This window comes from Camarhynchus parvulus, chromosome 1A (genome assembly GCF_901933205.1).
Source record: "Camarhynchus parvulus chromosome 1A, STF_HiC, whole genome shotgun sequence".
NCBI classification, from domain to species: Eukaryota; Metazoa; Chordata; class Aves; order Passeriformes; family Thraupidae; genus Camarhynchus; species Camarhynchus parvulus.
In genome coordinates this window covers 23,207,132-23,219,672 of record NC_044586.1, presented here as the reverse complement: position 1 = coordinate 23,219,672, position 12,541 = coordinate 23,207,132, and the positions used below count along the sequence as shown (strand labels likewise).

Genomic DNA, 12,541 nt, shown 5'->3' with positions numbered 1-12,541 from the left:
AAATATACCACATTCCAGTGGGTGTTGTCTGTGGATTAAAAACAAGGGGCTGGAGTGGGCAGCCTTGATTCACAGGGGTGTTCCAGATTCTTGAAGGACTGCTGCTGAGCAGAAGAGGTGGCTGCTGCATGGAGAGAGAGGATGTGGATGGTGTGGCTGCTGCTGAAGGGGCATGTGAGCTCAGAGGGGTAAAAAGCCTGTGACCTTTTAGTCTCTGGTACTGCTGAGCATGCTGTCATTTCCATTCCCCTGCCTTGAGCATGCCAGTTAATGACCACTTTGTGAAGTGTTATACTGCTTCAGGAAAGAGAGCACCTCTGCCTTCAACCCTCTCCAGGTGCTGGCTGTAAAGAGGCTGTGCTGTACATCTCAACCCTTTCTAGCCTGCTTAGCTGTCTCTCTAAACTGTAATTAAGATAAGGTACAGAAAGATGATTAAAAGTTTTTAAGAGCTTGGAGGATCATTTCTGAGTCAATTCCTGGAAAGAGTATGAAGACAGAAGTGATTTCTAGCATATTTAGAGTGAGAAATCTACTTTGCAAAGGGTCAGTGCCTTGGTTCGCTTTGAGACCTTGGAGAAAGTGGAGAAGGTAAATAAAGGCACCTTTTTCCTTGGAGTTCCTTAGCCTTTGTGCTGCAGAGGTGTCTGTACTGACTCTTCCAATCCTTTTGCCTCCCTGTGGAGTCAGAAGCCAGGTCTGCAGGCAGTCACAGGGCAGCTGGCCTACACCAAGTTGTCTTTCTCAGCACCTCCAAACCGGCAGCCTTTCTGCCCCAATGGTTTCCATAAGCAGTTGCTGAGAATTGGTACTTTTGGTAAAACCAGCCCACCCAGTGTGTCAAAAAAGATACCCTCCCAGCACATCCCATGGCCTCTGCCATGGTTTCCAGCCCTTCTCAGGAAAAGTGGACCCCAGCAGAGCTGGTCTAGGGTCACTCCTCTACATATGGGTCACAGAACAGATGAACAGCTTTCCAGGGAAAACAGGATGGGCATAGGCATCACTATGTACATGTGTTGGAAGTGGCATTCAGCTGCTGCCCAGGGTTTGCTGCTCTAGGGGAGTAAGTTTCTGTGTGGGTCATGCATAGCTGCTGTAGAGAGAAAGGCCTGGTCGTCCTTCTTATGGGCAGTTACGTGCTGATTCATCTGGTAAAGCTGAGTCATGAGCACCACTTCCTGCAACACTTGGGGTTTCCTTTGGAGCTCTGGTGCTGCTGAGTGCTCTGGTGCTCTCCACCCACCAGCCGGCTGTGAAACTTGCTGCTAAGTGAAGCTGGCTTGTGACTCCAAAGCAGGCTCTGTAGAGGGAGGTGGGTAGAAGACAGGCCCTGGATATATTGCACAGAGTAGGCTGAACACACAAGGGAAATGCCCTTTCCCTCCAAAGTGCTGCAGGAATCCCCTGCTTGGATAGATGAGGCTCTCCCCGTCCAGGAGAAGTGAGGACGTGGTTTGTGGTGTGGCCGCTTTAGCATTGGAAAAATCAACTAAAGATTTCCAGCTGTGAGTCGAGGGGAAATTTGTCTTTTTCCCCTGCAGTCAGGGCATAGTGCACAGAGTCCAGGGAAGGAGGCAGGCTGTCGTGGGCAGAGCAGTGCAGACTGCTGTGCAGTGCTCCCAGGGAGAGGTGATGGTCTCTCAAAGCAGCTGTGAGACAGGAGTTGATGTAGACTTTTCGCTGATTTGCATTCATTCCCTCTTCTGCCTTCATTCTAAATAGTCCTCATCGCAGCCTGGCTCTCCTGCTGCCCCTTCCCCCTCCCAGATGGACCTGGAGCAGCAACAGCACACGCCGCTTTTTGGAACTCCTCCACCTCCTCTTCCAGTTCCCTCGGTCCCAATGAAAGAGCCACCACCAGGCTATGAAGAGGCCATGAAGCAACAGCCAAAGGCCCAGGTGAGAAGCGTTATTCTCCCTGGTTTCCTTGGAGAGCAGAGGAAAAGTTGCCATTGTGAATTTACTTAGTTTCTTGATGTGGGCCAGTGATAGGGAATGGAGACACAACTGCACCTTTCTCGTTAAACTTCTGCTGGAGGGTTTGGGCTGAACTCTCACAGGTGAAAAATCCCAAGCCATTCACTGCTGACCATACTTTCCCAGCCAGTTACAGCCTGGGTTACAGAGGACTCTGGTGCCATGTCATGGTATGCTCGTTCTTGCTAGAAAGCAGCCCATCCCTGGGGCAAGGGAGGAGAGTCAGCAGCCAAGGGTGTTGCTGGAGGTGAAAGTTCCCCTGGTAAATAGGAAGCTAATCCTGCACTTGCTCTCCCCAGGAGAACGGCTGTTCCAGCCAGCAGATGGACGACCTGTTCGATATCCTCATTGAAAGTGGAGGTACGCAGACAAAGCCAGCATTTTCCACAGTCCCTGGGTCTGAGTCTGGGGATTGCAGAGCACTGAGGGGAGAGTCTGTCATGGCCTCGCTCTCTTCTCCAGTGTCCCTTCCGGTGCCTTTAGCACTGGCAGTAAGTGCTAATCATTAAGGCACTGAGGGAGATGTCAGTCAGGCCTTAATATGATTCTGTGATTCTTGATGGCTCTGCTGCATCAGTCAGGCACATCGCTTCTGAGATGCTGAACAGAGATGGGATTTTGGGGAGGTGAGCTGAAAACTCCCCATAGTGAGGCAAGCACGGGCCCAGGATGTTTCCTCATCCCAGCTGGTGGTCAGTGACAGCTTAGTCTGGGGGGGTGTCTGTGGCCCTAGTGGGTGGGAGGGATCCTTCTGGGGTTCAGCCAGACTTTTCCTTACTTGGCCTGTTTGTTCCCTCTCCAGAGATTTCTGCTGACTTCAAGGATCAGTCGTCCCCAGCTGGGAAAGAGGTGCCCGTGGCCCCGGCGTGTTCCCCAGCGCCCAGCAGCCAGCACTCCTCGGAGCTGGCGGTGCCGGTGTCCCTGGGGCAGCCGGTGCTGCCGGGCCGCCTGGAGGACTTCCTGGAGAGCAGCACCGGCCTCCCGCTGCTGACAGCGGGCCATGACGGGCCGGAGCCCCTGTCCCTCATTGATGACCTCCACAGCGAGATGCTGAGCAGCTCGGCCATCCTGGACCACCCGCCTTCACCCATGGACACCTCGGAATTGCACTTTGCTCACGAGCCGTCTGGGGGCATAGCCCTGGATCTGGCTGAGGCTAACTTGGACAGCATGGACTGGCTGGAGCTGCCAGGGGGTTCTGTCATGAGCCTGGCTCCCCTGAGCACCACGGCTCCCAGCCTCTTTTCCACAGACTTTCTTGATGGACATGATCTGCAGCTGCACTGGGATTCTTGCTTGTAATTCTGTGAGCAGAGACTGAAGGGAATGGGAGTGGGAGGGCACAGGCATGCAGAGGGAAGAGGCCAGTCAACCAAAAAAAAAGAAGAAGAAAGAGCTCCTAGTATTTGTACTCCTCCCCTAACAGTGTCCTTCCTGCGTGAAGCCAGCAGTGGGCCAGGCCAGGGCAGGGAGAACGGCTGCTGGGGGAGAACGAGGCAGGAGGAGCTGTGGGGCTGGTGGCCTCCTGCCCACTCCACACAGCCTGGCCCAGCTGGGGTGAGAGCAGAGCCAGCAGTCCCTGTTCCTCCAGGCAGGAGCAATGGCAGCACATTGTTCCCTCAGGTGGGACAGAGCATGACTGGGCCTGAGCTGTTTCCAGAAGCAGCACTCTGCGCCTTCCTGGGATTGGCAGTTAAAGGGGGTTGTGCTGCCCCAGCACGGTTGGTCTTAACGGTTATGGAAAGGGATTCTACCTCTGGAGCAGGACACAAAGGCAGGAGGGCTGGCTGGGGCCCAGAGCAGCTGCCCTCTGCACCACCTGCCATCTCTCAGGGGAGGGTCTGATCTGCCGCAGGGCTGGGAGGATCTGGGCAGAACAGGCACCTTCTCTAAATGTAGCCAAAGGGAACCAGGGCTCCCCACCAACCTGGTAATGTCTAAGCTGGTTTCCCAAATATTGCTGAGCTTGGCAGAGGCCTGCCCGCTAGCTTCACGCACTTTGGGCTGCAAAACAGGTTTTTTAAGGTGCTAAAATCAGGTCCTTACATGTTAAAACTGCTGTCAGGCACAGCCCATTGCCCCCAGCTCCCACGGCACTCGTGACATCCCCAGGTGAGCAGGGGATGGGCACTGCAGCCTGGTCAGGGACCTGGGCAGTCAGCCTGGTGTGTCCTGGGGAGCGGGTGAGGGGCACAGCTGGCAATCAGTAACATATCATTGGGGGCATGTGCAATCTGTCTCTGCCTTCACTGTGTTGGTGCCTCACTGTAGCACGTGCCCCAGTGGAAAGCAGCAGCTGGGAATGGATGTTGGACCCCATAGGCAAGGAAGGGGAAGTGGGACTGCAAGAGTGGTGTTGTGTGGCACAGCGCAGGTCCTGGCTCAGTGACTGTGAGGGCCCCTTGCTGGGGAGGAGCCTGAAAGCAAGTATTGGGCAGCTGACCTCTGCTCTTCCCTCCCTCCAGTCCCACAGGGTAAAAGGCAAGAGTAAATGGCTGCTTACTTTGAGCTGGTGCCCTGTGTCTCTGTAGGCCTCCAGGCTGGTGCCCTGGGGAAACTGCAGGCTGAGGAGTGGATGGACAAGCCCCCAGGACCTCAGAGCCATGATGATGCTATTCCTTGGGCAGGACTCTGTGGTGGAGCACCAGGCCTGTGGCTCACTCTTATGCTGTTACTTTAAAATTCCTGTGTCAGTAACTCACAGCCACACTGAGCAGGTGGGACATGGCTTACATGGATGTGGCTGCCTCACCACAAGGCTGTCCCTGCTTTGGCCCTGAGCTGGGTCCAGGCTGCTCGTGAGTGAGGTGGGGGAAGCTGTGGCTTCTGAAGTCATCCAGACTGAGGTACTGACCTGCTCAGGCAATGGAAGGATCAGCTGCCATCCTTCTCAATATCTCCTTGAGGATGCTGTCCCCACCTTTCCCCCATGCTGGGCTGCAGAGCTTCCTGCTGGGGAGGGGTAGCTGTGAGCCCCGTGCTGCTTCCCTGCAACTTTGGTACCTGGTCCTCTTCCCATGGAGAGGCTGTGCCACAGGGGTGCTGGTACCTCTGCTCCATGGTGAGGCAGGTAAACGCCAACCCTGCACAATGTGCTCTCCCTCAGCCACTGAACTGGCAGCTGGATGGGGTCATGCCTGTTTGCAGCTGGGAGATACTCCTGCTTTCCTGAGCCCTTTGCTTGTTAACTGCATGGGCAGCCACTTTCTTAATCATTAGCAGGGGGAGCCTGCTGGCAGCTTCCTTTTTTTCCCCTCCTCTCTCCTCTGGCCCTGAGCTGTAAGCAAGCTGGAGTCTCTTATCTGCCTCCTTCAGTGTCCGGGTTGGGGAGGACACCACCCCCCTCCCCCCTTCCCCACAGGCTTTCTATTCCTCAAGCTACAGTGTCAACATCCTAAAAATCAGAATAAAAGTCTGGTGAGCACCCCCTTTATCCTCCTGAGCCCTCTCCCTGAATTCTCTCCTGGCACAGCCCAGGTGTTCACTGGGGGCAGTGAGTACTTAGCAATCACCTTAAAGAGCTTTCACCAGCTCTGCCCAGGCAGCTGCCCAGCTGCAGGGGCAGGAGGCAAGGAGTTTCTGAGGAAAGTATGGGGGCAGTGGGAGGATCTCCGAGATGCTAGGAGCAAAATGTGAGGCTGCCTGTTTGTCAGACTCAAGCAAAAGCAGTTCTTCAGCCCATAGTTGCAGTAGCCCCCACAAAAACTAGCTGTGTGATTTCTTTGGTACAAATAATTACAATTCTACAGCTATTAAATAAAGAAGGAAATGATCAACAAAGTGCAATGAGTTCCTAGAGGAAGGTGGGAGACTCCAGCTGCAGTCCTGGCCTGACCCAGCGCTGGTTCCTTGCCCTGAGCCAGGTACTCCAGTGCTTGGCAGAGAGATGCCAATGCCTGATAGCAGCATAGCCCTTCCCAGAGATTGCTGGTGGAAGGCTGAGCTCAAAGCTGCTCCCTTTCACCTTTACCCATCCACCATCAGGTGTGAAACTGTAGGAATTTAATGACCCTGACTTTGCCCAACATACTTGCATTGGCTGAAGAGCTTCAAGGAGCCCAGAGGATGCAGAACCATGAGCCTCATGTCCTGAGGAGCCTGGCTGACCTGTGGGAGGCCCTCTGCACAAGGGGCTTCTGCCAGGAGAGTGAGTGCTAACCCTGTGCCTGTGGGCAGAGGGGAAGCTGGTGCCTCAGCCCTGAAAGCGTTAGAAAGTCTTTTCCCCAAGCAGTGCCCAGAGCAGACTTGCCCAGTTCTCTGCTTTCTTACTATTATTTCTTTGAATAATAGTTCAGTAGTTCTTTGTTGGAAGAGGTATTCCCCTGGACATACATTTTTGCACCCATTGGGAAAAACGAAGTCTGATGTTCTGCCTCTACCTTGAATGTAATCCTGAATCTTTCTGCTGTAACCACTACTTGTTTGTAATGTGTATTTGACTAGCACGCACTCTCCCTTCCACTATGCAGCCACTGGCGAGGGGTGATCAGCACTATCACAGTCAGATGGTGCTGGGGCATCGGATCCAGAGCGAGTATTCAACTGGAAAAGGATAAAAGTGACAAGTTAATGGGGGAGAGAATGGATCTTTAAATTGAATTATTTTTTCAGTTACAAATATTTGAAGAAAAAAAATTCATTTTATTAAAAAAATTCCAAACAGCCACGTTCTCAGAAACTTCTCTGCTGTGCTGGTGGGAGTGCTTGGGGCCATTCTGCCTTTTTCAGCTAAGGGTGGGTGATTCCTCTTTGTCTTTCTCAAACCTGAAAAAAGCAGCTTCAGTGGTGGTGGCTCATCCTTCTCAGCTGCAGGGAGATTCCCTCAGTGTATGGAAATTACCTACCCTGCCACCAGAGGCAGGTTTTACCAGGGACAGCTATTTGTGTCCCCCAGCCCAGTGGGCTGGTCTGGACTGCAGGTGGTGGTGAGGTGACACTGCCCCTTCTGCAGCCACATTCCAAAGGAATTACCTTCACTGAAGACACTCCTTTCAAATCAGAATATATGCTGCAACTTCCACCCTCCCACAAGCTTGGACTTCTAAACACAGTTCTCCCAAGGGCCTGTGCCCTGTTACTGTCCCTCTTTACAGCTCAGCCTACACCTGCTTTTTCCAGAGACACTTCTTGTACAGACAACACTTCTGTCCCCACCACCCAGCCCTGCTTTTTGCTAGCCTCTCTGCCTTTCCTAAGGGTCCTCCCTCTGCAGTGTCCCTGCAACCTGTAGTTTCCATTATTTCTGGCTTTTCTGAGGCTCTCCTGCGGACCTGCTCTTAGGGCTGGTGGCACAGAGGTGCGAGGCAGGGCTGCCACTGCTGGCAGCAGAACTGGCTCTGCCCTGGCTGCTGCCTGACCTTGTGGGCTACTCCAATGCAAGGAGTGCCAGCACAGAAATGGGATCACCATTGTCAAATGGCAGAAAGGAAAAATTAAACCAAGTCCTGACCCTGTCAGAATAACCCCACAAAGCCCAGCACTCTCCCAAGATGCAGTTTTTATTTACAAACCCACCAAATAAAGGAAAGTAAGAATCTAGTGTCATCCCATCAGTAGTTTGTGCTCACAGACAAGCGCTTTCAGTAGAAAGTCACAGACTCCATATCCAGAGCCACCACCACAAAGCAGCAATTCTCCACTCCTGACCCACGTCCCCAGTGCCATCGCAGGGCGAGGAGGACGAGTAGGTCTCCCTGAGCCAGCTCCAACCTAAACCCTGTCCTGAGCTACAACGGTGCCAAAATATATATGTTCCTGGAGGAAATTTACAGCTTTTTGGTTAACAGTAAAAATCATCTCGAGACTAAAACGACAGCATGAAACACTCTTGTTTAGAGGAGAGGTGGTTTTTGTCTGCTCCCAGAGTAGACAATGACCATCCCCTAAGGCTGTTACAGTGGTAACAGGCTGGTAAATTTGGGCAATTCCTGTCAACATCCCACGTCAGTGCCAGGGAGGTGGGATGAAACTGATGCCAGTTCCCTCTTCTTAGCTCCAAGTCAAAGGAACTCTGCTGTGTCCCCCAACAGAGGGGAGCCCTTGGCTGCCATGGGGAGGGGATGTGCTCTCCCTGCTGTTGTACAGCAGTGAGTCTCTCACCAGCCCAATTCCACATGCAGCTGCAGTGCCAGCTGCCAATGGCACCAGCTCTCATGGATCAAAGCCACCCCAAAAGGGCCATCTCTCCCCATAGCTCCAGCCACAGACACGCTCACATCCCCACATGTGACTGCTGGCCCACGGGGCAGGGCACAATGGCTCCAGCCAGGCTGCTCCCCTGGGCACTGGTGGGGAGGCAGGGCTGAGGAGAGCAGGAGATAGGGGTGGCAGAGATGTGGAAAGCTGGAAGGGGGCACTTGCTTTTAGTAGCCAGAACACACTTGTTCCTTTGCAGCATCACCCTCAACCATCAGCCCCCTCGGGTCTGCAGCTCAGCCTCCTGGCACTGCTCCATCTGTCCCAGTGGTTTGGCAGCCCCTGGGGGGAATTTTGTCACAGATACAAGTGGGTGGGGTGGGGAAGGGCAGGGTGTGAGACATGAGGGGGTAGAAGAGATGAGTGCAGCCATCGAGAAGGTCCCCAGGATGGGGCGGGGTGGGGGTCACCCATCTATGTCCCAGCTGAAGAGATGGTGCTTCACAAGCATGTCCTGCACCCCTTCCTTCAGTGGCTTCTTCTCCTTCTCCTGCAGGATGACATAGAGACCCAGGTCAGTGCACACCACCCAGAAACGGAGAGGTTGTGTCTGTGGGCAGAGCCTGAGCACACCGAGGCTCTGGCACCCAGAGCAGCTTCCTGCACATCCCACCTTTGCACAGCTGGCACAGGGAGAGACCTTTGGTTTGGAGAGCATCGGGGAAAGGGAGCCTGACACTTCCCTCTGCCCCAGCTGGGCAGGGCAGGCAGCCCCTCTGCCACCATTGCCCCACAGCTCCTGCTGCAGCTGTTGGAAAGCAGCCCCATCCACAGCCTCTGGAGCTGGCTCCAGAGGAGGCAGATGATGGGTTGAAGCACAAAGCTGGGAGAGGGAGGCAGTAAATTAAGCCCCTGGCTGAGTGAAAGAATGAGAGATGCCACCTACTCACCTCCCTCTTTATTGGCAGCTCCCAGTCCTGAGAAAGGCTGAAAGCAAATTTGCCAAGGACTCTGCAACGAAACCAGAAGAGTTTGGTGTTAAAACGGACCCCCAGACCACACTCCCAGCCTTTGCCCACAACTGCTGCTCCAGGCACACAAACACACTGTCTCCCCAGCTTGTCCTGGCATGCCACTAAGCTTACAAAGATAAAATTCCTTGTTTGATGTTGTTGAAAAGACAGCAGCAGTCACTCATTCCCTCTTTGCTGGGCTTCACATCCTCCCAGGCCAGGCTGGAAGAAGGAGCCTGAAGCTGTGACTCAAGAGCAGCCCCTACAGAGCCTGGTGCAGCAGCACAAGGAGGCAGGGGCAGCCCTGGGCTCTGAGGGACTGCAGACACGCCTGGCTGAGGGCTGCACAATTGCAGCTGGCAGTGGCAGATGGCAGCTTCTTCTCCAGAAAGCAGACCCCTTCCTGCAGCACCTCAGATGTCTGCAGTACTCTCCCTCTCCCTGGAGCAAGAGAAGTGTCCTGCAGCAGAAGTGCTCAGAGGCGCTGGCACAGGGTGCTCCCTTGCTGGCTGGGAGAAGCAGGAGGTAAGACATGAACCAGTCCCACTCGGTCCTTTGGCTGTGCCCAGCTGGCACTGCCCCCATGCTGTGGGACACGGCAGCCCAGAGGTGGCAGAAACCCTCTCCCATTCAGCAGCAGGCTGAGAACACCATGAAGTGTGCACACACAGGGCTGCTCTGGCTACAGATGCTCCCACTGGGGCCTGAGGCAAGTGGGTGGCGCACACAAAAGCCAGCTTCCACTGAAGGACAGCAGGAACCAGGCTGGGGCAGTGGTGATGGCAAGGGATTTGCCTTCCAGCTCCCTGGGACTTCATCTGGCTTTGCAGAGTGCAGGAGGGCCAGGAGCATGGATGCCCCAGGGATGTGTACCCTGGGCTCCAAGTGACTGCCTTGTGCAAGCTCATGCACTAAAGATGCTTTCAGCCCCCTCACCTAACCAGGGAGTCAGGGGGTGACTGACTCCTTCCTAGCCCATGACTGTCCAACTGTCTCCCTAGGACATTCCCTGCTCGGACTTAGAGTGCCTGGCAAAGGACATGGAGAGCAGTGGGGTTGGAAAGGCAGACTCTCCATCAGAGTAGGTGTACAGCAGGAGGCAGGGAAAGGCTGCCTGCTTGACACAACAGGACCCCAGGAGCCAAGCTCTGCTCTTGGATCAGGCAGGCACAGTGCCTCACCATAAGCTGCCCAGAGATTCCCTGCAGCCTCAGCACAGAGCAGGAAATCTCTATGGCTGGGATGTCTGGGCAGCCCACGCTGCAACTCACTGGAGAGGGCCCTCACCCCACTGTAGTGAGGGCCACCTCTTGCAGAGCAGGGGGAAATCTATTCCAGACACTGGCATGGGGACACGCCATGGGGACACTCACCTCAGCTCACATTTGATCTGTACCCAGCCAGGACTGCGCAGGAACGACCAGGGATGGAACCACTTCTCCACGGTCTGCAGGCTTGAGCACAGAACCTCCAGCCACAAATGCAACACCTGCTCGCTACAACAGTGGGGTATAGGCTTGTTACTCAGCTGCAGCCAGGGAAAGAAACTCCATCCCTCTGGGGTAGTCTGTTTTCAGCTCAAGCCTTGACTCCCATCCCCAGCGGGAACAGGATAACCCCGTAAACTTGTGTGAGCCACCCCATACAACAGGAGCTCCTCCTTCCAGCTAGGAATCAGGCCAGCACAATGCACAAGGAACAAGTCTCTCCCAGTGGCTGCAGTGGGAGGGGGAAAAACAATGCTGTGGCCTAAGATTGAAACCACTGCTGTCCTTAAGCCCACTCTGTCCCTTCCCAAGCTCTTTGCAGCCAAAATACCAAGGGTACCAGGACCAGATGACTCACTTGAGTCCAACACAGATCAGAGAACGAAGCTTCACATCCATCTGTGCATGTGCAGCATCATGTGTCATGTTCACAGCCTGAACCGCCTACAGGGAGGGAAGGTGTGGTTACTGCTGGGCAGCAACTTCAGCAACACAGCCAAATGCTGCCCACCCCCACCAGTGCCCCCCGCTACCACCAGAGGGGCTAAGAGAAGGTCTGGGAGACTCTGGAGCATTTCCCTCCAACAGTCTCCACAGGAAATGTCCCCAGAGTAGGAGCTGGGCTCTGGCTGGGCTTGGGGCAGCACTCACCCGGTAAAGCAGCTCCTCTGGAGTGAGGACTTTGCCATCTTCATCAAGCCTGTAAAGATCACAGCAGAGACCCAGCTAGCTCCAGTCACCCTGAACACATGCAGGCTTTTCCTGCTTCATACCCCAACAGCTCTCATGCTATTGCTGAGCCCAGAAGTGCCCCACAGCCATAAGAGCCAGATACAGACCCAGAATCAAACACAGGGGCCCAGGGGAGGGGACAAGAGCCACTGCCAGCCCCAGGTCAGCAGAGGCACAGCAGCCTGCTGACACCACACCCACAGGAGCATGGGCCTTGCCAAGGTGCAGAGCAGCATCAGTTTGATGAGCATGGAGGAGCAGGGCACAGACCTGTAAGTCTTGCAGAGCACAAGGCGAGAATACACGGAGTCGAAGTCCCGTTCCACTTCCCGGCTTGCAGCCTGGAGGAGCAGAGGGACACTCAGCACACCTGCCCTAAACCTGCCACCTCAGCCCTCTGGCAACACTGCCCCACGAAAGGAACTGGGACATCTCACCTCTTCAATGAACAGCCAAGGGTGGCAGGCCCCCCCCAGCAGAGATGGCTTCTTCAATCCATGTTCAAATATGGACTTCAAGGCTGGACAGAGTGTGCCTCGCACCAAGTCTGTCACTCCCTCTGTGACAGAGTCATCTCCAGCGATGGAGTACTGAGGAACAGGGAGCGCCAGCTCTCAGGGGGCAGAGCATGGAGGTGATCCACTCACCTACACCTCTGCACAGACCAATTCCACTCCCAGGTACCTGCCAGAATCCCCTCCCCACCTCTATCTGTCATGCTCTTGCATAAGGCCCCATGTTCTGTGCTACTGCAGGGGATCTCCTGAGACCTTTGTGTTCAGGTGGTGCCCAGGAGACCCCACAAGTGACCCCAGCACCACCCCAGCAGCATTCAGCACCCAGGAATGTGATGGTGTGATGCTGACTGAGCTAAGGTGTGGAGAGGGACTTGCACTGAGGTCTCTGGGACTCTGTAAGCTGCTAATAGTCAAGACAAACAGAACCAAATAGGAATTTCCAGGTCAAGGGGAACACCACTTCGAGGTATCACACTGACACTCTGCTAACACTCCCATAAGTGGGATTCTCTGTGTTTCCACAGTTAGGAGCAGAAACACTCAGCAGTGCAGGACATTTCTGTGCACAGAGAGGTGATCTGCATCTAAGGAGCCAGCCCTGAGAGAGGGGGAAGGAAGGGATAGGTCAATACTGACATCTCTCTGGGGGCTTCTCCAGGGGGACTTGGGTCAGCCT

At 54.6% G+C, this 12,541-nt stretch overlaps 2 protein-coding genes across 6 annotated transcripts in view; one reads left to right on the top strand and one right to left on the bottom strand.

Annotated features, from left to right (window-relative positions):
• The window catches only part of MRTFA (myocardin related transcription factor A), a 77,486-nt gene extending 70,846 nt beyond the window's left edge, over nucleotides 1-6,640 (top strand). For 2 of the 3 annotated variants that reach the window (XM_030961096.1, XM_030961094.1), the window contains 3 exons: nucleotides 1,726-1,902; nucleotides 2,280-2,340; nucleotides 2,783-6,640. In XM_030961096.1, coding sequence (XP_030816956.1) covers nucleotides 1,726-1,902; nucleotides 2,280-2,340; nucleotides 2,783-3,282 — 738 coding nt within the window. In that variant the 3' untranslated portion in view covers nucleotides 3,283-6,640. Of the gene's footprint in view, nucleotides 1-1,725; nucleotides 1,903-2,279; nucleotides 2,341-2,782 lie in introns of those variants that run through there. The other variant, XM_030961093.1, reaches the window with a different exon arrangement.
• An 820-nt stretch (nucleotides 6,641-7,460) lies between these two features.
• The window catches only part of SGSM3 (small G protein signaling modulator 3), a 29,800-nt gene continuing 24,719 nt past the window's right edge, over nucleotides 7,461-12,541 (bottom strand). For all 3 annotated transcript variants that reach the window (XM_030961097.1, XM_030961098.1, XM_030961099.1), the window contains 7 exons: nucleotides 11,785-11,937; nucleotides 11,618-11,688; nucleotides 11,267-11,315; nucleotides 10,974-11,059; nucleotides 10,502-10,624; nucleotides 9,066-9,126; nucleotides 7,461-8,665 (listed from right to left, as the gene is read on the bottom strand). In XM_030961097.1, coding sequence (XP_030816957.1) covers nucleotides 8,582-8,665; nucleotides 9,066-9,126; nucleotides 10,502-10,624; nucleotides 10,974-11,059; nucleotides 11,267-11,315; nucleotides 11,618-11,688; nucleotides 11,785-11,937 — 627 coding nt within the window. In that variant the 3' untranslated portion in view covers nucleotides 7,461-8,581. The remainder of the gene's footprint in view (nucleotides 8,666-9,065; nucleotides 9,127-10,501; nucleotides 10,625-10,973; nucleotides 11,060-11,266; nucleotides 11,316-11,617; nucleotides 11,689-11,784; nucleotides 11,938-12,541) is intronic.